The 25,328-nt window shown below is 42.7% G+C and overlaps 2 protein-coding genes and 1 pseudogene across 7 annotated transcripts in view; 1 reads left to right on the top strand and 2 right to left on the bottom strand.

Moving 5' to 3' along the window:
* The first annotated feature begins 8,292 nt into the window (after nucleotides 1-8,292).
* On the top strand, nucleotides 8,293-20,885 carry Mrpl33 (mitochondrial ribosomal protein L33). The gene is made up of 4 exons (XM_004839226.4): nucleotides 8,293-8,406; nucleotides 9,342-9,360; nucleotides 12,360-12,466; nucleotides 20,585-20,885. Exons 1-4 carry the CDS (start codon nucleotides 8,385-8,387, stop codon nucleotides 20,632-20,634), a joined length of 198 nt encoding a protein of 65 aa, XP_004839283.1. The 5' UTR covers nucleotides 8,293-8,384; the 3' UTR covers nucleotides 20,635-20,885.
* Rbks (ribokinase) overlaps nucleotides 10,963-25,328 on the bottom strand; it is a 117,418-nt gene continuing 103,052 nt past the window's right edge. For 4 of the 6 annotated variants that reach the window (XM_021253645.2, XM_087216200.1, XM_004839224.4 and 1 more), the window contains exon 8: nucleotides 20,587-24,743. In XM_021253645.2, the coding sequence (XP_021109304.1) occupies nucleotides 24,570-24,743 (174 nt within the window). In that variant the 3' untranslated portion in view covers nucleotides 20,587-24,569. Of the gene's footprint in view, nucleotides 12,668-12,769; nucleotides 12,844-14,390; nucleotides 20,378-20,586; nucleotides 24,744-25,328 lie in introns of those variants that run through there. The other 2 variants (XM_013070148.3, XM_013070146.3) reach the window with 2 other exon arrangements.
* Nucleotides 14,391-15,761, bottom strand: LOC101724138 (BCL2/adenovirus E1B 19 kDa protein-interacting protein 3 pseudogene; annotated as a pseudogene).

Raw genomic sequence — 25,328 nt, 5'->3', positions numbered from 1 at the left:
GCAAAGACATTTTCAGGATTGTCCCTCCATGGGATCAAACTTTCCGGGACAGTTAAGGTGAGGCTGAGGATCAGGTCTGTGGAGAGGAGCAAATAATGGAAAATGATAGTCCCTTTTCAAATAATTATTCTAGGGGATTTGCCTTGGCTGGTTCGGTGGGGATCCAGCTCTAGGCAGAGGTAGATGAGTCTTTGGGAAGGCACAATTACTGTTTATCCTATTCTCTGTGGGAACGAGCAAAACAACACTGCTTTGAAAAGTGTTCTCTTGCCAGCACTTAGGAGACAAGAGGCAGGAAGATCTCCACAAGTTTGAGACCAGCCTGGGAAGCTGAGGCAGGAGAACAGCCAGTCTGATGCCAGCATGGGCAACTTAGGGAGGCCGTGTCTCTCTCAGAAAATAAAAGGGTTGGGATGTAGTTCAGTAGCAGAGTGCCCTGGGTTCAATCCCCAGTTTAAAAAAATCTCTCATGTTCACAGCCCATTTAAAATAATCATCAGGTAAAAAAAAAAGGACAAAAGACCTGGCATTTTGAAGAATTTGTCAGAAATCTGTCCAATTTGCTCCCAGAGCATAATGAAAATGGATAGATTGTGCTGAAATCCTAACCTCTACTGTCAGGGTAACTGAGAAGGTCTGGATAATAGCACCTATAGAAAACAAATAGAAACTCTTTTTCAGACTGGCATCCCTGAGGACTCGCAATAGTGATCTCTTCAAATGTGAGTTATTGATCCATTCTTCTAAGGTTAGCTAGGAACAAACACTGTTTGTTCTTTGTAAGGTTTAACATTTGCCCAACCTGCTTATATAGGATGGAAGTTGGACTCAACCCACAGAGCCACACTGGTTGCCTTTGGCCCTGGGAAATATTCTACTGACATCTATTTTGAATCCAGGAAAGAGGAAAATTTAGCACTAGAATTGATGCCAAGTGTATTACATTCTATTCCACTGTAAACATGTTCGGGGTCGCTTCATGGAAGCACCCTGCAGACCGATGAGTTATTTCCCGGCTGAGGCTTCTCTGGCCGCCTGCTTCCCCACGCTTTGATAGCTTCATGGCTTTTCTCAGGCAGGAGAAGGCTGGGTAGGAAAGGTGCCATCCGCTGGACTGCCATTCGCCCTTCCCGAAGCCAGTTCAACTTCCTGCTTTGGTCTTCTGGCTTGGCGCCTCTTCTCCAAGTCTTCTGCAGCCTGTGAGATGTACGAGGGCACCTTACAGCTTCAAGATGTCCTCGTTCTTTCAAAGTGGCCACGTTCTCTGTTCCCTCCCCAGAAAAGTGCTGCCCACCATACAGAGGGAATTAAATGGACACACTGGAACTTATGGCATGTGACAGCGCTCTTAACCCAAACCAAAGTCCACAAATCTCTAGCTTAGTATTTCTCAATCTTGGCTGTACATTCGAATCATCTGGGAGGTGTCCATCGGGGTGGGGGACACAGCTCAGTGGTGGTGTGCTTGCCTTCCATGCTCGAAGCTGGGCATCACACAAACAAACAAACAAGCTCAAAGTCCAGAATTCACCTAGATCAATTAAAACAGCCCCCGGGGATGGGAGGGAGGCACTAATAGTTTATAAAGATCCCCAGGTGATACCACTGTGCAGCCAAGGGTGAAGACCCCTGAAAAACAGGTAAAACTGCTTCTGGGTGGGCTCATGTGCATTTTTCTGGAAAAGCTGAGCCACAGCTCTCTGAAGCTTAACACCCTCCTTTCTCCTGCACCTTTCCAAAAATGCTCATTGTCTGGTCTTAGGCCATAAATAAGCATGAAGAACTTGCCAATTGTTAAGGAGACACCAAGGGCTAACTTAATAATGTGGCATTAACATACAGAGCAGGGGAAGTGCCTCTTGTCCCCAAGGGGGCCGCAGCCCAGGGCCCAGAGCAGGAGAGGCAGCATGATCTCAGATGCTAACTCCAGGCTCCTCGCTGCCCACAGAGCTAAAGCCCGACACCCAACTCTAACCTTCCTGCTCCTCTGTCACCTGGGCCAAGCCATCCTTTCTAGCTCACCTGCCTGGCTTCTTTCCCCATTCTGGCTCCAGCAGGATGCTCAGTGTCCATTTTCTGGATACCTCTGTGCCTTTGCCTCTCTCCTTCCCCCAGTTCCTCCTACTCTGTAGGGGTGAGGAGACAGAATGCCTACGGTGGAGTTTCCTGGTATAGATGGTGCCCAGTTCACATTTGGTACACATGTGTGTGGGACGCCCTCTGTCTTAGGAGCGCCTCCTACTCAGGGAGCTGGGGACGACAGACAGAGACTCAGAAGCTCTTAGACCCTGGCAGGGCGTGTTGGGGGGTGGGCAGGCTAGTGGTCCAAGGAGTCCGGGAAAGTCGGGCAGGTTCTGTGAGTGGAGGGTGGGTGTGGATGGAATGGGCGGATGAGCACAGGAGAGGCTGTGAAAGGTGCAGATGCCCAGCAGACCCCAGTGAAGAGAGATGTGACTGAATTAGGGTGGCAGCACCAGACAGTGGAGGACCCTGGATGGCATCCCAAGCGTACCTACACAGGGACCGCACCCCATGGTTGCCCCTGGCTTTCATCCTTGCTTCCACAGGAAGTCTTCCCTGCAGAGGGCCCAATTTTGAAGATTCTTGATCTGCCTCCGCTCGGAAAGGCACCAGCTCTTTGCAGGAAGCCCAAGCTTTTCTTTTGTGGAGACTCTCTCCCTCCCCATCCATGTTCCCAGGCCTTTGACACTGAGCGAGCCAATGTCACTGACCCTGTGGACAAGAACTTGGCTGTATTCCCCAGCCATGAGGGGGCAGGATATGGGTGTGGCAGTGGGCGGGGCGATGGGCCGGGAATGGACGCAGCCTCCTGATACCTGGGTTTGAATTCCATCACTAAGTGCTGGGCAAACAACGTCCACCAACACCACCAGACCCTGTGTGGAAAGCTCTGACCCAGAATCAACAATCTCTTCTCCCATTCTTCTGGGCTGAGAATCCAGACTTAACGGTGGCATCTTCTCATCTCTTCAGCACCCTACTTCCCAAAGAAGGTGTTCCTCCTCTAAGGGCTGCACCTTTTTTCTCTGGGCCACCACGATTCTGTAATTGTTCTGTACTTAAAAAAAAAATTTTTTTTTGAGACAGGGTCTCACTATGTAGTTCAGGTCGGTCTTGAACTCGCTATGTAGCCCAGGCTGACCTTGAACTCACAGCAATCCTCCCGCCTCAGCCTCCCAAGGTCTGGGATTACAGGCGTGTACCACCATGCCCGGCTGTTCTGTACTTTCATAAGGCATAGAGGGTTCAGTATGTAAATACAGGTGAAACCCCCCCCCAAATCATGAATTACATCTAATTAATAAACATTTTAATCAGCACTGGCTGCCAAAAATGTGTTACGTGTATATAACAGGTAGATCCCGCATTAACTAATGAGACTAGAAAACCACTGCCTCACATGCTATCTCTTTTTAAAAGCAAGCTTAAAGCCAGGTGTGGTGGTGCATGCCCGTGATCCCAGCATTTGAGAGGCTGAAGGAGGATTTCCACAAGTTCAAGGCCACCCTGAGCTACACAGTATGACCCTGTCTAAAGAAACAAACAAACAAACAAAAAAACCTAAATATTTTTATAAACCCTGAAACTATTGACAATATACAAACACTTATCATTTTCCACTTAAACATTTATTGATATTTGGACATTTGTATGATGCTTCTCATTGTGGATTCGTTCATTTGCCAGATATGGTGGGCAGTGTTCTAGGCACTGAGAATACAGCACTGAGGGAATAGGACAAAGTTCCAGATCTTAAGTTATAGTCTCAAGGACAAGGATGACAGGGAGACCAAAAATTTACGTAAGTACAATTAAATTACAATTAGTTAGTGCCATTTAAGGAAAATACAGAACAAAGGTGAAGACTGCTCTTTTACCAAGGTGGCTGGGGAAGTCCTCATTGATGAGGTAACATGAGTGGCAGGACTTACTGATGGGTGTGAGAAAGACGTGGCAAGTTTGTTTTTGACTTGAGCAACTAGAAAAACGATCTTGTCACATACTAAGGTGGGAGAAGCCAGGGAATGGAGGGTGCAGATGTAACAGGCTCTAAATCTCACACTGCAACAGTTCAGGGCCAAGGTGACAGACACTGTCTCTCTGTGAGTCTCTCAAGGTCTTGCCTCCTTCTCTCCACAGAGACACTCTGACTGTCCCCAGTGACCTCCAGCCTGCCAAATGCCTCCTCTCGAGCCCCAAGCACCAGTGGCACTTTACACAGCTGCCCACTTTCCCCATGGAACACATCCTTCCCTTGGTGTCTAGGCACCCACTCTGCATGGGCAGGAGGCCGGTCCCCAAGGGCCCTGTAGGGAAGGCTCGAAACTGTAAACTAGAATCCAGAGCAACGGGGATGGTGGACAACACAGGAACCACAGTTTCCACGGTTCTGAGGACATCCCTCAAGAGCTTTATTTTATACTATAAACATCTGAGATAGGTTTCATTTAAATGAAGACTCCGTGATTTAAAACAAGGTTTAAATTGGTTTGTTTTTTTTTTTTTGGTACCAGTGATTGAACTCGGGTCCTTGTGCTTGCACAACAGGCGGTGAAACCACTGAGCTAAATCCCCGGCCCACAAAGCTTAAATTGGGTGCAGTGGGTGGCATGTGCCTGTAATCTCAGGATGTAGGGAGGCTGAAGCCAGAAGATTGTAAATTTGAGTCCCACTGGGTAATTTAGCAAGACGCTGTCTCAGAACAGAAAAAATGGGGCTGGGGATATAGCCGGTAGTAGTGGAGCTGGGCATGGTGGTGCACACCTGTAATCCCAGCATGTGGGAGGCTGAGGCACAAGTGAGACAAAAGGCTGAGAGTTCAAGGCCAGCCTGGGCTACATGATGAGTTCAAGGACAGCCTGAACTACGTAGTGAGACCCTGTCTCAAACCAAACCAACCCAAAGCAAAAAAAACAGAGGCAAGTAGTAGTACAGCGTCCCTGGGTTTGAGACCCAGTTCTTGCCTCGGCACCCTCCCAATACACCGAGGTTTGGAACCCATCAATCTAGGCGATGGCTATGTATGAGATTGTGGCTTTGACATATCACTCCTCTCCCCCGCAAAAAGGAACCAGAGTACCTTAGAGAAATAGCTGATTTAGGGTTTGGGCTAGGGCAAAGTACAAGGTTAACTGAAATGGCTTGTGACAGGAAGTAAGGGGACCATGTCACAAGAACATTGGACCACAGGGAAGGGGCTCCTAACACACAAATTTGGGAAAATCTGAGCATCAGAAAAAAGAATAATGACTATGGTTGATTATAAAACAATGATTATTGGTAAAGAGAAACAACTATTTTATTGTCTTTTTAGGAGGAGCTTTTTTTTTTTTTTTTTTGAGACAGGGTCTCATGTAGTTCAGACTGGCCTTAAACTCACTATCTAGCCTAACCTAGCCTAGCCTTAAACTCTCAGGATCCCCTTGCTCAGCCTCCCAAGCGTGGGGATTTACAGCTGTGCACCACCACACCCAGCTTGGAAAGCTTTTCTTTACAGAAGAAAGCCAGCTAATAAAGAAGCTATGATAGAAATTAGAGAGTCACCATTGCCAACCCCAAATTGTAATTACTGAGCTGAGAAAAGATCATCAATGGATGCTAAAATCATGAAGTGAAATTTTGTTGCAGAACAGGATATTCTCATAAACCAAAGTTTCCAGAGAAAACTGCAAAGAGAAAAAATTGTACCTTTATAATGGAGAGATCTAGAGGTTATCCAACTTAGCACTAGCAATGGGACAGTAAAACATTCTAGCTCCTGAAATGTTGCAGTATGAAGTTCAGAACATTACTGATGAAATCCTCTTGGAAAAAAATGTTTTAAATGGAATCTACTTAAGTCTTTAAATCTTTCCAATTCACAGGAAATACAGGGGATAGAAGAACAAATAAAATGGTAGAGTAAGAAAACAATCAGACAATTTCAAAATATGAAACACTCAAAAAGAACCCAGGTTAATTTTTTTAAACATTCAGTGTTGGGCCAGGGATTTAGCTCAGTGGTTCCGCTGCTTGCCTTGCAAGCGAAAGGACCTGAGTTCGATCCCTGGTACCAAAAAAAAAACCCAAAAAAACCAAAAAAACCATTCAGTGTCATGAAGAAAAATAAGTGGAGGCTTTTGTTTTGTTTTTAGGTTGGAAAAAGTTAAAGCTTTATGACAATGGAAGATAATTTATGAACCTTGATTGCATACTGTTTTGAAGAAACTAGCTATAAAAGATAATTTTTAGATTAGATATTAGGATTAATTAGATATTAATTAGATATTAGGAAAGTACCCTTTATTGTTTGAGACAGGGTCTATGTAGGCCAGGCTAGCCTTGATTTTGCAATCCCTCCCAAGTGCTGGGATTACGGGCAAGGAAACCACTCTTGATTTTTTTAGGAATAAAAATAGTGTTGTAGTTATACTGACTTTACTCTTGAGAGCTACATGCCAATGTATTTCAGGGTGAAGGGCTGTGGTGTTTGCAATTTTCTTTCACACAGCTCAGTGAGAGAGAACCCCACTGAATTTTATACACACATATCAACATGTACATGTATAAAAGAATAACATTTTGCTGAGTTGGGTATATAGTTTGTTCATTGCACCACCCTTCAACTTTTTCATATATTTGACTTTTTAAAAGTAGAAAATTAAGGTCGGGGATTTAGCTCAGTGGTTTCGCTGCCTGCTGAGCAAGTGCAAGGACCCAAGTTCGATCCCCGATACCAAAAATAAATAAATAAATAAATAAATAAAAGTAGAGAATAAGAGTTGGAGACAGTGTACGAACTCTACTCTGGCTGTCACCCAGATCTTTGAAAAGATCATGAGTGACTCTTAGGCATAGTCAGAGATAAGAACCATTGACCCGATGCCCATATTAAGAATGAAATTGAGTTCTAAAGAGTTAAAAGTGACTTTCTTTTTCTTTTTTTTTTTTCCTGGTAACGGGGATCGAACTCAAGACCTTGCAACACGGGTGGTGGCACCACTGAGCTAAATACCCGGCCCCAAAAGTGACTTTCTAAGGGATAAAGTCTGTAATTCATGTGCTTTGGCTTTCAGTCTTGTATTGTGTTGTTATAAATCCTCTAAAGGAATTTACCAGACAAGAAACTTTACCTTCTTGAACACTTGAAAGTTTCCTGTCCCCCAGAAGATGAGTGTGATAGTTAAGGAATGATTTAGGTATCATAAGGAATTCTGTTGTTGTATGGGAAGATGAGTATGAAGAATTCTTAGAGGGAGGAAAAGAACCTATAGATCCTAAGGGCAAAGACAGTTTTAATTTTAAAAATGGAATTGTATTGGAGAGCTACATTTTCTTTTTCTTTTTTTTCTTTTTTCTTTTTGTAGTACTGGGGCTCAAATCAGGGATCTCTTGCATAGTAGGCAAGGACTCTACCACTATCCTAAATCCCCTGCCCCTGACTTTGCTAAATAATTTTAGTTTTTTGTTTTTTGGGGTTTTTTTGGTACCGGGGATCGAACTCCGGTCCTTGCGAGGCAGGCGGCGGAACCACTGAGCTAAATCCCCGGCTTTTCTAAATAATTTTATTGCTTTCAGTGAAAGTAATTTATGAGATAGAATTTTATTCTGTCTGCAAAAATACGTAGGTTAAAATACCAGATTAGAAAAGACAATACCAAAGTCCTGGTTAATTGTCGGGAAATTAGTTTATAGGTGATATCGCTGGTGTTGGAGCAGTCCAGGTTCTCTACAGAGACACGAAGAATTAGTGATAGCACAGTGGTAGGTTCCAGTGGCTAGTAGGAAAGTCATTAGTCTTTGGAATCAGGAAAGACCTGGTTTAAATTCTGACTCTGCCACTAGTTTTGTGCTATTAGGCAAGTGAGTCAGTCATTCAGCTCCTATTTTTCACACAATGCAACGGTAGGTGTGTTTGGATACAGCAATTAAGGAGATACAATAGATAGTTAAGGCAGGGTTGCTAACTTCCAAGTGGAGATGGAGCTGGATTAGAGGAGTCTTTCTAACATTTTCAGGAAGTATGTATGTAGGCGCTGGTAGTCTGAAGCCACTCAAATACAACATTCAGTTTCTGCGGCTCTAAGGTTGTGATTATTTGATAAAACAAGTAAGGACAGCATCTAATCCTCGTCCAGGAGTGGGAATCAGGAGCTGGGGTATGAACTCTGCGTGATAACGAGGTCTCAGTCCAGACAGGAGATTTCAACAACCACTGTTATAAAAGGAAAACACACTGCGTAAAGAGCAAAAACATGTAAACTCTCGAGGGGCGTGGCTCCGGGCAACAGCCGGAAGCTCTCCTCCGGAATCTGTCCCTGCCCCGGAAGTAGTTGTTTACTGGGCCCTATGCCAGTCATGGAGATTCCAGGGGTACGGTAGCCATGTTCCTTTCCGCTGTCTCCTGTAAGTGGGCTGGAGGCGGCGGCAGGGCTGCGGCGAGAGCGGGGCCCTTGACAGGCCCAGCAATGGTGCGGGGCAGGGTGTGCACGCCGGCCTCGAGGCTGCCGCCCGCGGAGCGCTTTATGCCGCGGCGAGTGGGTTCCCCGGATCTGCCGGGCCAATCCGGGTTCATTTACGGGTCGCCGGACGTTGAGGTCTGGTGTGGAGGTGCGGGCGTTTTTTTTCTGCCCTCGGTAGGAATGTGTCAGAAGACGCAACGCACATCCCAAATGGGGAGACCTCAGAATTTCTAGGCCACTCACTTTGAGGAAACCGCCCTTGAGAGCGGCCGTGTATTGCCCGAGATGACACAGTGGGAGCAGTGGAGACTTCCTCTGGCTTTCCAGTCGGCGCTCTTCCCTGCTGCACCTAGCTGACTTCCGGCTTAGATTTAGTTTCCTATCTGCACCTTTTGTAATAGTTGTTGGAGTTTGCAAAGATTAGCTTCCTAAGCCCGAGGCTTGTTCCAGTGCAAATATTTTCACCTTAAAAGAGGAAAAGTGGAGCAAATGTTACACCAGAAAGATTAAAAGTAGCCAGGCCAACTACAGTGATTGTGCCAAGCATTCCAGTAAGAATTGTATTGATCTGGTTGGATCTTTTAATCTTCTTTTTACAAAACGTTAGAATAGAGAATAGTTGTCTCTAGGGAATATCTCCCTCATCCCCATTCTGGGTATTGAACCTAGGGCCTCCTTCATGCTAGGCCAGTGCTTTAGCGCTGAGCTGCATCTCCAGCCTGGGGAATACAGTAGGTACATCAGTGACAATTTACAGCAGACGTCACGAGTGAAATGATTTTAGTGACTGTATTACTACGTTTATATGAACTTTGCATAAGAATGCTACTAAATTTATATTTTTTATTTTCTCTTTCAATCTTTTCTTTACACAAAAAGTTGCCAAGAGCAAGTCAAAGTAAGTAAAAGTTTTTAATTTGAACTTTGCTTGTTTATTTTAGATTTGTTAGCCCAGCTGCTGCCAACGTGTCCTTGTATGTTTAAGCATTTGGCTTTGATTTTGTAAAAGTTGGTTTGAGAGTTACTTATGTGATTATTTTGTCCTTGTCCCTTTTTCAAAAAGACAGTTGCTCCTCAACTTATGATGGGGTTACCACTGATAAGCCCGTTGCAAGTTGGAAATATCATAAACTGAAAATTATAATAAAACTAACTTACAGAACATCATAGCTTAGCAACACAGTACTCCGTAAGACCTGTAGTATAGGTCAGTGGTGGTGAACTTATGGCACTCATGCCACAGCGGGAGGTTTGTTGTCATTGAAAGCTCTGAAAGGTTCTCCATTGCTGGTATAGGTTATTGTTTTTCTCTGTGATCTTGTGGCTGACTGAGAACCACCGCAGCTGCTGGCAGACAACACCAGAGTATCTTACCACTTAGTGCTAGCCTGGGAAGACATCAGCATTTGAAGTCCAGCCTCTACCGAGTAATTTCACACCATGGTAAAACTGAAAAATCATAGATCCAAATGCTTCAGTGAGCTGTTGAAAACTTTGCTTAACTACAGGAGCACGTCTGTTTTTTCTAGTCCCAGATTTGTAAGTTGACTGTCTTGTTCCTAAACCAAGCATGGGCCTGTGCTGTTTGGACTGCCACTGTCTTCTGCTTTCCTCAAATTGTGGACCAGGTGTCATTTGGCAAGAGTCCACTACAGGAATCTAGCCAAAAAAACTATGATTTTATTACATCATAGATCCTTTTAAAAAAATCACTTTTATAAGTATTTGCATTTGTAATATAAGCACTTTAAAAATGGCAGATGAAAGGATTCCTTGGTGTACTGGAGAGACTAGAAATAACCAGACTACTATTTCAAAATGATTTTGTTGACAATAACTGAAGATTTTCTGTGTTAAAGATAGGAAAATTCTGTGGGCATGGTAGTGCATATCTGTAATCCAGAATTTGGAGACTGAGGCAGAAGAATAGTGATTTAGACTAGCCTGGTCTGTATAGTGAGACTATTTCATTCTTTTTTGATTTTTTTTTGGTAGCGGGGATTGAATTTGGGACCTTGCGCTTGCGAGGCAGGTGGCAGCACCACTGAGCTAAATCCCTGGCCCCTAGGGAGACTATTTCAAAAAAAGAAAAAGTCTAAAATAGCTTTTTTTTCTAATAACCTAAGACATCAAAAATACTTAAAACTAGACTTTTTAAAATTAAATGTAGGGGGCCGCGGATTTATTAGCTCAGTGGTTCCACCGCCTGCCTTGCAAGTGCAAGGTCCCGAGTTCGATCCCTGGTACAAAAAAAAAAAAAAATTAAAATGTAGCAGGAGGCCGGGCATTTAGCTCAGTGGTGCTACCACCTGGCTCGCAAGCACAAGGTCTAGAGTTTGATCCCTGGTACAAAAAAAAAAAAAAATTAAATGTAGGTGGGTGTGGTGGTGTATGCCTGTAATCCCTGGATTTAGGAGGTTGAGGCAGAAGGATTGCTGTGAATTTGAGGCCAGCCTGAGCTACAAAGTGAGTTCAAAGCCAGCTTGATCTAATAGTGAGATGCTGTCTCAAAAAAAAAAAATTTAATGAAAAACATTTATGTTAGCGTTTCCTCCCTGATATCTTTTATTGATTAACTTAGGTTTTCTCATAATCCAGTTGTGTCAAAGTTCCCACCCCCAGATTCTGTAGAAGTCTGTAACTTTGGTTTCTGTTGAGGCATTCCCTGCCTCATGTTGCTTGTACCTTCTTGTGACATTTGTTAAACATATCTTGTGTATCACCTTACCTTCCACAGCTTTAGCTCCTAAAGGACAGACACAGCCTTTGAGAGCTTTATGATTCCCAAAATACTTTCCATAGAGTAAGCACTTGATAGAGATTTGTTGAATCTTTGTAGAATAAATGATTATCATTTATCTTAATCAAATACTGTATGCCTCTGTGGAAGCACTGTATTGAACATTGAAAGTGATGGAAGGGTATGTAATGTTTTAAATGCTTCAAATTTGTTTTGGACTCACATGAGAAATAAAATAACGGTCTGCATGAGACAAGGCACATGAAAAAGTAACAAACAGTACAGGTACTTAAAAAGTCCAGTGTGGCAAACATGGACATTATGATTTGGTTGACTGTAACTTATATATAGTATGACGGAGTTCAAGATTTGGACATTAGTGATGTAGAACTTGTAGTCTCTTAATTTTGTCCTTTTCTGATTGTATTCTTACTGCTCATGCCCTGGAAGAGAGGGCTCTTCTGAGGCAGTCATTTTTACAATTGCCTGACTAGCCAGCTGTGGTTACCAGTACTTTGTATTTTCCTCTCTTGACATCTGTTCTTTTTTTTTTTTTTTTTTTGGTGCTGGGGATTGATCTCGGAACCTTGTGTTTTCGAGGCAGGTGGCAGAATGGCAGAACCACTGAGCTAAATCCCCAGCTTGACATCTGTTCTTGAAAGGTAGAAGTCTGAGGACAGACCTCTAGTGAGGCTTGTTGTTCTTACTCTTTTGGGTAGGTCATTACCAAATCTTTCTGTGGTAGGCCAAACTTTGGAATTCAGAACCGCTGAAACATTTTTTTTGGTGGTATTGGGGATTGAACTCAGGGTCTTGCATATGCTAGGTGAGCACACTACTACTCAACAGCATCCCCACCCCCCTATTTTTTAAAAAATTTATTTTGAGGCAAATTCTTGTTTAGTTGCCTGGGCTGACCTTGAACTGAGATCCTCTTGTCTCTGCTCTTGGGTAGCAGGGATGACAGGCTTGAGACACTGTATCCAGCCTCAGTGTATGTTTAATGGGAAATATAGGCAGTCTTAGAATAGAACCTTCTTAGGGCCAACTAATGTCCACAACTATATGACTCCACAAAGTTCTCCAAATGTTCCATCCCCTTATGATGGAGTTTAGTGTATTTCCTGTACTTGTAACAGCTTCCCTTTTAATCTTAGAACCCTTCTGGTGAGAATGGTGAGCCAGGCCGGGACAGGTATTACCTTCAATGCCAGGAGAGGCCGACTCCGGGAGAAATTGACCCTTTTGCATTATGATCCAGTTGGTAAGATTCACAGAAGTTACTCCACAAAATGTTTAAATGCTTTCAAGGTCTGCTGCCCCCTTTCCAAAATGTCTCTGGTCGTTTTGTGGCCCCTTTGACATTGTAGCATTCATTCAGCAAATGTGTACTTAAGGTTTGTTATGGTGCTAGCCACATCAGGACACGAGGCAGTTTGGTCCGGGTACTCTTGGTAATTATATTCTGGTGGGGAAGGGAGAGAATGACATTATGGTAAATGGTCTGAGTGAAATGATGAGGATGCTGAGGTGTGGGAGGAAGTTGCGGGGAGGCCGGGAAACTTACGTTAGATGGGACAGATTGTGAAGAACTTTATGATGTGTAGTTTATCAGCCACAGAAGGAGGATAGGCAGTAGCACTGGGGAAACAAAAAAAATTTGGTGTTTTTTTTTTTTTTTTTTTCCTTTTCTGAGATAGGGTTTGACTTGAACTTGTGACCTTCCTTCCTCAGTCTCTAGTGCTGGGATTACAGGTGTGTATCACCATGCCTGCTTTACAAAGAAATTTTTAGACAAAGGGAGTGTATGGTCTTAGAGTGGGAAGTTATGGGCCTCAGATCTGAGTTAAAGAAATATGTCTTTATATTGGTTCACGAGAGTGGGGAATTTGGTCTTCCATTTTGTGTCATCCACCAAAATGCCATAATAAATGGTAACTGTAAATGGTCTCAGCAGAGAGAAGTATTTGTCTAGAAGAGACGAGTGTTCCCAAGGCCAGATTGTCTGCTCAAAAGCCAAACAGCAGCACCTGAGGGCTGTTGGTGGAAGCCCATTCTGTTTCTGGGTTGATGTGCAGATTTGTGCAGAATAATCCAGCAGACACACTCTTTTATGTCAGTACTCTGGATGTTATTTCACTTTTGTGCTGTTCATAATTGTTTCTTAATACGATAAAAGCTGAACTAATGTGAGGAGGCATTTATAAAATGCTCTGAGAAGCTCGATTATCAGCTTAAAATTACTTGAGTTCTGTTCTTTAATAAAAGTAAAATTCTTTGCTGTTTTTGTGGTGCTCGTGTTTTTGATCATTATTATTATTATTATTATTATTTTTTGGTACCGGGGATCAAACTCCTTACCTTGCACTTTTGAGGCAGGTGCAGTGCCACTGAGCTAAATCCCCGGCCCTTTGATCATTATTGTAATAAAAGGAAATTCTAGGTTATACTTGAAGATACAAATCTTAATTTCAGGATGATTCTTCATATGTTGGAAAAATTATTAGGATGATAAAGTTTGAAACTGGATTGCTATAATATTATTCTCTCTCTGATTTCTTTATATTAGCTGGTAAAAACTCAAAATGATGAACTGTGTGGTAAAGTAATTGTTTTTCTGCTATTTTAGCTCCTTTACAGTTTATTTTTAGGAATTTGCATAATACTAACGTTGATTGAATAACCTATGATATTTTAAGTATGAAATGTATTGGAATTTTCATTGTTACTGTGGAGGTGGTATTGGGAACTTAGTATTGGTCAGATTGACTTTTTTTTTATACCAGGGATCGAACTCGGCTCCTTGTGCTTGCAAGGCAGATGGTTGAACCACTGAGCTAAATCCCTGGTCCCTCAGATTGACTTTTAAGTGTTGAGATTGGCAAAGGATATAACCTTATACTGTTGTGATCATAAGTTCAAGAAGTGGGAGAAAAAGATTCATATATAAATTTCTTTTTTTTTTAAAGTTAAAATGTTACATTTACTTTAACGCACCTGAAATAAAGGTGGAAAGGTGAAACAAATACAGTATAATACACACAGCATCGTATCAAAGATGCAGCCTTTCTAAAAATCATGCTGTAGAAAAGATAAAGAATGACATAATGGGGAACAGGCCTGACTTAATCAAGAAACTTTCATGATATTTGATTCTTAATCTTATGTAAGTACAATAATCTCCAAAGTATTTGGCAATAATTTATTTCTTCTACTTCTAGACTTCTAAAGTAGACACAGATTTGCTTACAATAAAGCTAATTTTAAGAACACACAAAAGTTGAGCACAAACAGGTAAAATTAAATCCAGCAGTCCAGAGTAATGAAGGGTAAGAGAGACTGAATAACTGCCTTTGTCAGAAAACTGACCACCTAAGGTGACTACCTGGAGTCCTGACACTGGAAAAGCAACAGCTGCTTAGTTCACCAACTCACAGTGGAATTTCTAACTACCTTGTTCTCTATAAGAACAATTTATATAGTTAAGTGGTCTTTATAGACAATCTGCATCCATCTAACTTAAACATATTCTACAATAGTGTAATTATAAGGTCACGATATTTCTTTTGGGCAAACCCCTTAATGTAGTGATTTTAATATCAATGTTATTCATTCTTTGAAATATTAAAATGTTTTAACTGAATTAAAGTTACATATTTTTAGATACTACATACATGATGACTAGTATATTAAAATTATTTATATTATTTATATCTAATATCCAAAGAAAATTTACTACCAAATTCATACTGTAGATATTAATCTGCCATGCTTATTAATTGATCCTATAGGTATAATTACAGATCAGCATGATTTTAGTGTCTATTCTTTCACTTTACTAATCAGGAACGCAGCATGTACAGAATAAACAAGTGGTGCAGCCACCCAAGGATCATGATGATAGCTCTTCAAGTCAGCTGTCACAAGCTTAGATACAAATCCCCACCACGTGAACAAAGTTGGATCCAGTTCTTCATCAAAAAGTGCTGGTGGAGGTTGTCAGATGCCTTCCAGTGTAGATCACCAATCCAATGGCTAGTAGATGAGACAGCAGCAGAGACGGAAGAAAAACCTTCAGAAATTCTGCTGAGAAAATGCCCCCTTTCTTCATAACACTTGTATTTCTCATGCTGAGAGTAGCTGTGCGCTTCGGGTGTTTAAAGAAGAACTCCTTAGGGGGTATATTTTCTGGCCGATTTGACCAATCCCATATCCAATCTGAGTTTTTCTTCAAGATGCTTTCAACTTCTTTCCTTCTCTCAATATAATCTTCCTTGGATTGAGAGCTGTTTTTTTCTCCAGTCCTATGTGTAGGTATTTCAGAAGCTCTATTAGTATCTTGTGGTGTCTGTGAGCGAGGTGGGCTGTCGCAGTGAGAACTCTGAGCTACTCCGTCCAGATTCATGCTGGGCATCTAGCAGTATTTTTTCCATGTCGCCATTATAAATAGAAACTGAGGCTGGTACACTGCTCCCGTTCCCATTATTGCTGAAGTGCAGTTCTACCTAGGAGCCCTGCAGGTTTTCCTCCTGCAACCGAGGGACCCCACTCTGCGACATAACACCAGAGGCTGCTGAACCGTGGAGCTCTGCGCCCAGCTGCGACAGCGCCTCAGTGGCAGTCGCACAAGAGCAGGCGTGTGACCGACCCACAGCTCTGCCATAAATTTCTGATAGACAGAACTTTGCTAAATAAGAAATGCTCTTCAGTCTTGACAACACAACTTTTATCTTTTTTGAAAAAATGAACGTTCTGGTTTAGCAGAGTGGCTGGGTTTCTGCCCATCTGCCGAATGCCCTGTAGACTTCTGTGATGAAGATGTTGGGCCTGGGGCCTGCCCCACTGCCCAGGGCACCAAATAGTCTGGCAGTTTCTCCAGCATATATATTTTTTTTTTTTTTGGTACTGGGGATCGAACTCGGGTCCTTGTGCTTGCACAGCAGGTGGCGAAACCACTGAGCTAAATCCCCGGCCCCGGCCCCAGCATATTTTACTGCAGTGAGTAAAGTTGGTTGGAGGATAATGTCTTGTTAGTCTCTTTTCTGAAGGAAATCAGGTAAGTAAACATGCCTAGTTATTGAGCATTTCATAGTACACCCTATGGGAGGAACTGGCTGCATCTGCCATTCAAACTCCTTTTTCTTATATAAAACTAGATGCTGATTTCCAAGGAGGAAGGATTAAGGGCTGAGGCATAAGTTTATTAAACTTTGTTTATCATAAAGAGAATGAAAACTTGTCAGTTTTAATTTCTTGCATGACTAAACAAGACAATAAAGACTTTAACTGAAATAGAATGGATTTAGGTTAGCTGTAGGAAAAGAACTTGACAGATTCATTTTTCTGTCAATTAAGCAGCAAATATTTTGACAGAAAAGTAATTTATGTTTATGGTTGTGGATAGCAGTGTGTCATTTCAACTCAACTGACACATATCGAATGCTCACTGTGTACCTGGCAGCAGCTCCGTAAAGGAGATGGGGTTCTCTCTTTTACAGGAAGGAAGCTGAGGGTAGAGTATTTTGAGAAGTTTGGCCAGGAACTCAAAGCTGATGGATAGTAGAGCCAAAGTTTGAACCCAATCCTCCTGACTCCAGAGCCTGCCCTTTATATTACACAGACCTGACTTCATCTCCTAAAACTTCTAGTTTTGTAAAATCAGGATCACCTTCTGTGGTCAGCCTAGCTAGCACTCAAGGCCCTGGAGCTGGACTGTCATTCCTGTCCCCTGCCTTCCTGTTTTAGTTCATTCAAATACTGGTGTTGCCTTGAGAGCTCCGTCACCATCGCTATCCCCTTTGGTCTTTAGGTTCTTAGGGGGTTTGCAGGACATTCATAGGGGCATCTCATGGCATACAGATGTATTAAATCAGGGTTTCTTACAGTGTGCAATCTCCACATTGCCAAGTATAGTTGTATAGTTGTATTCATTCTTTTTTTTGGGTACCAGGGATCGAACTCCGGTCCCTGAGCTTGCACAGCAGGTGGTGAAACCACTGAGCTAAATCCCTGGCCCAACTTTTTTTTTTTTTTTTAAGAAAAATTTTATTTTTTAAAATTAAGTTTATTGGTATATTTTAGGTATACATAATGATCACATTCATCATAGGGAATTTGTACCTGTACATGATATACTGCCTTTCCCTGCCTTTCCCTCCCTTCAACCCCTGCACCCCTCCTTACTTATAAAAGCTTTGTTCCATTCTTTTCCTTTTTTCATTTCCTTCTTTTCTTTCTCCCTAGTTCCCCTTCCCCTTTGAACATTTTCTTCCTATTTCACAATATCTGTTAGTACATTTTGGTCCTCATTCACACTTTCAGTTTCTCACACCAGAGAAACAATGTGGTATTTACACATGTGTGTCTGATTTATTTCACTTAAAAGTACGTTCTTGGGCCAGGGATTTAGCTCAGTGGTGCCTGCCGCCTGCCTCTCAAGTCCCAAGTTTGATCCCTGGTACCAAAAAAAAAAAGTATGGTCTCAAAATGCATCCATTTAGCATAAATGGCTTGTTTATCTTTCTTTATGGCTGAGTAGTATTCCGTTTAAAAAAAAAAGCACGTCTTCATTACTCATTCATTGTTGATGGACACTTGGGCTGTTTCCAAGATGCAGCTATTATAAACTGTGCTGCTGTAAACATGACATCCCCAGCTTTTTACAGTATTTTACTTTGAGAGGGTTTTGCTAAGTTTCTCTGGGTGGGCTCGAACTTGGTGATCTTCTTGCCTTAGCCTCCTAGAGTGTTGGTATTACAGGCCTGTGCCACCATGCCTGGGCCACATTCCCTCCCCACCTGGCTCCCTTTTTGGGGTGCTGGGATTGAACCCTGGGCTTTGCACTTACTAGGTAAGCACTCTACCATTGAGTTATAACTAGTTCAACCCTCATTTCTTTTTTTTTTCCTTTTTCTTATATTTTATTTTAAGATAAATTCCTGCTAAGTCATTAAATTGCTAAGGATGGGCTTGAACTTGTGGTTCTCCTGCCTTAGCCTCCCAGAGTGCTGGGATTACAGGCATGTCCCACTGCTCCTGGCTCTGGGATTATCAACCCTCATTTCTTACCCAGTTTTAAACTTCCATATGGAAAAACATTGAGGAAATATTTTTTGTAATTAACAAGATTGTTTGATGGCAGACTATCTTGAGTCTTTACTAACTGACAGATTTCCCTCCGATTTAGGGTGGCTGATGTATATAATAGCTACCTTCTTTCCAACATACCCCTACTCCCACCAAAAGAGTAACCTGATGCTTGCTCTCCTCCTACCAACTACTGACCTCACAGGCTCCTCCAGTCCCTAGCCACTACCTCACTTAGCCCCACCCCAGCTCCTATAAGAAGCGCTCCCTACCCCTACCATATTGCTTTTGGCTCCTTTGTTCAGAGACAGCCTGGCAGGTCGTCCCTGCAATAAAGGCTTGTTGTGGCCTGGCCTGGTCCCTGGCCTGGTCTTGGTTTTCAGCCTTTTTTACCTGACACTAACATCTTATAATGCAAGATATAATGTTTTCCTTGGAGTCTTAGGATAGTCAGTCATACTTAGATGATTTGAAATATACGAACACTTCCCTTATCTATAATGTATGTATGTTTTTATTAATTTTAATAAGTAAAATTCTGTTAGTTAATGGTTCTTAAATCTACTTGCCCATCAGATTGTCTGAGTTTATTTAGTTTTTTTTTTTTTGGTACCAGGGATTAAACTCGGGTCCTTGTGCTTGCAAGGCAGGCAGTGGAACCAGTGAGCTAAATCCCTGGCCCTATTTAGGTTTTTTGAGACATGGTCTTACTATGTAGTTCAGATTGGCCTTGAACTCACTATGTATCCCAGGCTGGGCTTGAACTCGCCAGGATCCTCCTGCCTCAGCCTCCCAACTCCCAGGATTACAGGTGTGTAATGACACCTGGCTGTAGTTTTAAAAAAGAGTCTTCCAGTCTTACTCTATCTCTGATGAACTAAAATTATGATAGGGTGGAGGTAAGAAATGGGAATGTATTTTAAATAAGCTCCCTAGCTAACCCCCCCACTCTCTTTCCTTCCTTCTTCCCCTCCCCTCCTCCCTCTCTTTTCTCTTTCTGTGTTGCTCGGGATCCAACCCAGGGCCTTGTGCACACTGGCCAAGTGCTGTTCCACTGAGCTGCGTCCCCAGCCCTAATTCTTAATCATAGACAGTTTGGGCATCTCAGGTAGAGTATCTCCTTGTATGGTGGGGATAAAGGAGTTGTTAGGTCACAGTCCTTTGAGTTTCTAGATTTTTGAGACAGTCTTGTTTTTTTGGTACTGGGGATTGAACTCGGTACCTTGTCCTTTCTAGGCAGGTGCCTGGACCACTGAGCTAAATCCCCAGCCCATGAGTTTCTAGATTTTCCTAGGGTGTGTTTTTTGGTTTGCTTATTTTTGGCATTAGGTGGAATTAAGTGGGAGGGAGGGAGTTGGGGCGGTGGGCAGTTAATGGCAAGCCAGGGGGCATCCTGGGAGTATGGAAGCCCTATTTCATAGCATCTAGCTCCCCGTCTTTCATCCAGGCAGACAGCCCTTTCTTTTGGTATTGTTTCAGGGAACTACTCTGAAATATTGATAATGTTGAGGTTTTGGTTATAATACTTTCTTACCAAACTAAAGTGTTCATATTTGGGTATACTGAATGGCTCTGGGAAGTAAGTTTCCACGGTATCTATCCTTTGCACCAGGCTGTTACTCTCTTCTGTGGTCTGCTCAGTTCTTAGTGCTGTTTTGGAGTCCAGCTTCCAGCCTGTTTTTGCATACCTACTGCCGAGTGGATCTCTATCAACTGGGTGGAGACACTGAGTGTTTCCCATTTTTACTTCCAGGGGCCAGGATTTAGCAAAGTGGTTCCACCGCCTGCCTCACAAGTGCAAGGTCCCGAGTTTGATCCCTGGTAGCAAAAAAACCCCAACTAAGGGCCAGGGATATAGCTCAGTGGCACTGCACCTGCTGGCAAGCTCAAGGTCCTGAGTTCCATCCTCGGTATCAAAAGAAATAAAAAAAACCACACCATTTTTGCTTCTATTTTTCATGTGAGTATTTCAAGTAGATGGATTATGACCTCAGGTAGCACAGAGGATCCTTCTCATTCTCTAAGCCGTCTCCCACCTTCTCTGGGCTCTGGGATTGAGGAGCTGAGTTCTCAAGTCAGCTCCGTTCTCCTGTCAAAGGAATAGTAAAATAAGAAAAAGCAGAGGCATTAGGCTGTGATACGTTTTTTTTTTTTTTTTGGTACCAGGGACCTTCTGCTTTCCAGGCAGGCAGTGGAACCACTGAGCTACATCCCCAGCCCATGTGATATGTATTTTTAATAAAAATGATGACACTTCTGAATTTTCTGCTACAACCCTTTTTTCTCCCCCCTACAGTGAAAAAAAAAGTCCTCTTTGTGGAGCAGAAAAAAATACGCTCTCTCTAAACAATGGATTGAAATGAATTTGATTTATAAATGAGAAGACCGAGGGCGGGATTCTGATTCAGAAACCCCACAGCCTGTAATAAAAGAAGAGGAAATGGCATGGCATCAACTGCCTCCTGTGATTCGGAGACCATTGTGAAAGGGAACAATGTGGTGAAAGAAAGTTCTTCATATTAGGACAGATATCATTGTATCACATTTATTTATCTTTCGGGATATTTTTATAGCCCTTAATAAAAATATTAAAATAGCCTGTGCTATTGTCTCTTAGTGATGTCTTCCTCCACTATTTGCAATTTAGAAATCAACCACATTACCAAGAAATAGCCATTGTTTCATATAATAAAAGACATTTTTCCATAATGAGAGCTGTGTAAGAGCTTCTAGGTTGCTCCTCCTAGTATTTCATAGAAAAGGTAGAATAGCACTCCAGGTAACCTTAGAAACTTCCATGTAATAACAGTGGGTTAACAGACGGATGACAAGGGTGGACAGGAAGGGTGAGAAAGGAAACCAAGAGAGCTTAGGGTTTTGATTTGTGCTTATATAATTAGGAATAATGCCATTGATTCATATTCTTAATCCCAGATCACCAGAGCAGCAGCTAGGAATTTTTAGAGACAGCTTTGGACTCCGAATCCCCTAGATCTTTAAACTAAGAGGCGGCTGGGCATGGTGGCACACACCTGTAATCCTAGCACTCCGGAGGCTGAGGCAAACACCAAGAAACTAAGTGGAGCTATGTTGTATTTCCATAAAGCTACTCTACTCCTAGGCTTCTGGAGCATGGTGGCTACAGTTTAGAAACCAGCTTGGAAATTCCACTGATAATTCTGATGTTCAGATAAGAGCTACAGTACCACCCTGCCCAGATACATACACTTTCTCAGGCTCTTGATTCCCACAAATTTTCAAAACGAGTTTTCCCCTTTATCTGTCAGATTTCTTTCTGAAAGGGTCATCTCAGGAGACCATGGCTTTTTCCCCTTAAGCTTTGCTAGTTCACATCCTACCTCAGTGAAAGCACTTGTATGATAAATGATATGAGAATAAAAGAGTGCTCACTCTGGCCAAAGCATTAAGAAACCAGTCCTGTCCCAAAATAACAGGTGTTCCCTCCACAGGCCCAGTCTAAGCCTCTCAGAGAAACACAAGAGCAGCTTTGTGGAGATGGAATTAGATGTAAACAGTTGTTGAGTTTTAAGTGCTGTGGCATTATAGTCAGCTATTTTTTTGGCATCTTTTATTAAAGCTTTGGTTCAAAGCAGTAACAGGTGAGATCTTGCCTATTTTTAGATTGAAATTGTATACAGTAGTTTTGGATTACAAGAAAAATCTTTTACATGATCCTAGCTAAATCAATGTAAAGGGCTATGCCATACTCAGATCATTTTAGAAAACAGAGCCTTAACATCTGGCCTAACAAATAACCTGTTTATTCAGCTCTTGAGCCAAATGTGGGTGTTCACATCAGTCGGTTGCTGACACATACATTGAAATATTTCAATAAATACTCAAACTCACAGGATTGACAACTTAGCTTTACTTTGACAGGTTTTTTTTTTTTTTTTTTTTTTTTTTAAGGGGGAAAGGTTTATTTAGCTTACAGTTTGTAGAGGGTTCAGTCCATAATCGGCTGGCTCCAAGGCAGGGTGGCAGAGGGGCCACAGTTCACAGCAGCCCAAAGGTAGCAAAGCAACAAGAGAATTTAACAGCAACTTTCTGTCTCTTATTCAGACTACCAGGATTAGGGCCATGCCAAACCAATCACTCACGTGTAGTGGTTTAGTAATCATATACCCTTAATCCTAGCATCACATGCTCTAGAGTCACCCACCTCCGAAAGAGACTGCATGAAGCTTTCGGGGGACATCTAGACACAAGCTGTAACATTCTGCCTCTGGCCCCCCAAAGACTCATGCGTACCCCTTTATGCAAAAAAAAAAAAAATTTAGTCCATCTCTAAAAGTTGCCAAAGTCCTAACAGTTTCAGCATTGCTGAAAAGTTCCAAGTCCAGTCTCCTCTGAGATTTAAGGCAGACTGTTAGCCGCAAGCCCCTGTACAAAGGAAAAGAAAGTCAAACACTTCCAACATTCAAAGGCACAAGACAGACATTTCCATTCCAAAAGATTATGAACAGGAGGATACCAAGAAATGGGAACAAGGCAGGACCAAAATCCATCAGGGCAAACATTAAATCCCACAGTTCCACTTCCAGCATCCCTGGCAATCTGTGGCAAGTTGGGAATTCCAAAAGGCTTTGGTGACTCCACCCCTACAGCACTGCCAGTGGTTGTAGCTTCTGTGGCTTGTCTCTTGGACAGGTTCTGCTCCCTCCTTGGAGTTTTCCTCAGAAGATCCTGGCTTCTCCAAACTTCTGGGTTCTCCACTGCACCTTTGGTTTCACACAGCTGCACACACTGCCCTCTTGGGCACGCTGCCTGGCCTCCCAGGCCTTCTTCGGAGATCTGAGTGGACGCCTTCCTGACCCCACAACTCTTCCATTCTGCGTGTACCTAAAACCAGTGCCACGTGGATGACACCAAGGTCTGCTGCCTGCTGGGACAGTAGTAGCCAGTCTTCCCTCTCTCTTGACTCTAAGGGTCGAGGGCCTAGATTGCCGAGCACTCTAAATCCAATTTGAGCAAATTTTCTAGGCTGCTGTCATTCCGGAACATGGTGCTCTGGGACTCATTTCTCAAAGCGAAGCCCTTCTTTCACTTTTGCAATTTAGAGGCTGCAAAGGGTGGAGTCCTGCTGCTTCTTGTGGTGCCCTCAGGCCATCTTCTCTAGTCTCTGGTTCCTTCTCAGCAATCAAGATCTCTGCCCTATTTTTGCAGTCCATAGCTTCACTGGAGCTTCCTTTCTGGCCAAACTAAAAACAGTTTAAATCATTCTGCTGGGCTTTTTGCTCTTGATTCTCAACATAGATCTGGCTGAAAGTCCCCATCAGCAGCCATGCCTCGGCCTCAACATTAGCCTGCTTTAAAATTTCTTTTGTGAGATTAATAAGTCCACCACCCTTAATCTCAGTCTCAGGCAGTCTCTGGACATGAGCAAAATGCAGACAAACTCTCTGCCGAGCCATAATACACATGGTCTGGAGTCCAGCAGCCAATGTGGTCCTTCTTCCCAGCAGAAACATCTCAAGCCTGGTCTTTACGGGCTTTCTGATCATCTGAGCACTGACCAGAACCTCCCCTACAGAATAGCCTAAGGCATTCTAGCTCCACTTCTTCAGCCAGCATCTCCGAATCTTGACTCTTCTCCTTTCCACATGCCAGTTCCAAAGGCTCTTAAACCACATGGTCAGTAATGTCACAGCAATGACCCGGCTTCTCTGGTACCAAATTTTGTCTTAACTTTTCTCTCGTTACTGAGACAAAATAATCAACACCCAAAGTTAGAGGGAAAGCAGTTTATTTAGCTTCCAGTTCATAGAGGTTTTGTCCATAATTGGCTGGCTCCAAGGCAGGGTGGCAGAGGTGCAACAGTTCATGGCAGCCCGAAGGCAGCGAAGCAACAAGAGATACTTGGACAGTCTTAAGCTCAAGAGTATCAGACGCCTCTCCCAGAAGGTGCTTGGGAGATCGGTCCTAGGCCCCTTCGCTCTCCTGGACATTCTCTCTTCTGGTGCTGGACACTGGTGCTCACCACCCCTGATGTGTGGTGCACATAACATTAACAATCTGCTGGCCCTGAAGAGTGGTAATGTTTGCACAGACCTGGGTTGTGGAATCTAATTCTAGTTGCCTTGTGTGAATGCATGGACAGCAAAAAGGATTGTTACTCAAAAATGAAAGCTTGAAGATGATTTAGTAAATGGACATAATACTTGCAAAGAAAAAAAGATTTTCTAGTAAGTGTTTGCTAAGATTGGCCACCCACAAGTACATTTTATTTCCAGGTATATTTATCTGGGGGTTAACAGCACTCAAAACAGAGTGAGTGGAAGGTCTTTTTTGTATGGATAGGATGACTGTGTTCCTGCGGTCCGGATGCTCACTGCTGCGATGAAATTGGATCTCTTGAGCATTTCTTCCAAGGACAGACTTGGGTAGTAAGCCAGGTAGAAGGCTAAGGCTCCCACAAAACTGTCACCAGCACCCTGTGACAGAAAGCACAGTTGTGAAGATAAGCAGGGGTCAGTCTTGCCCCAACAGCGTATTTTAAAACTATTTGAATAAAGACGTACAGAAAAGATACAAGAAAAGTGCAGAAAGTTTCCATATACTGCTAATATCTTACGGTGGTATGTTCATTTTAATTAATGAGATAATACTGATATATTATTAACTGAACTCCATACTTTACTCAGATTTATTCGTTTCTGCGTAATGTCCTTTTTATGCAGCAGGTGGCGAAATCACTGAGCTAAATCCCTGGCCCAGTGTCCTTTTAATGTTCCAGGGTCCCATCCAAGATAACATTTTACATTTAATTGTTATGTTTCCTTAGACTCCTTAGATTACAACTTTCTTAGATATTATTATTATTTTTTTTTTGCTACCAGGGATCGAACTCCGGACCTTGTGCTTGCGAGGCAGGCGGTGGCACCACTGAGCTAAATCCCCGGCCCTCTTAGACATTATTTTTGACGACTGATAGTTCTGGTGAAGACTGGTCAGGAATTGTGTAGAATGGGCTTCAATAGGGATTTGTCTGTTTTTCTCATGGTTAGAGTGTGGTGGTT

The sequence above is a fragment of the Heterocephalus glaber genome, unplaced genomic scaffold (assembly GCF_053883595.1).
Source record: "Heterocephalus glaber isolate CG9 unplaced genomic scaffold, H.glaber_assembly_v1.0 deba00001457, whole genome shotgun sequence".
Lineage (NCBI taxonomy): Eukaryota > Metazoa > Chordata > Mammalia > Rodentia > Bathyergidae > Heterocephalus > Heterocephalus glaber.
Note: the sequence above shows the minus strand (reverse complement) of the source record. Positions and strands in the feature narration are given on the sequence as shown.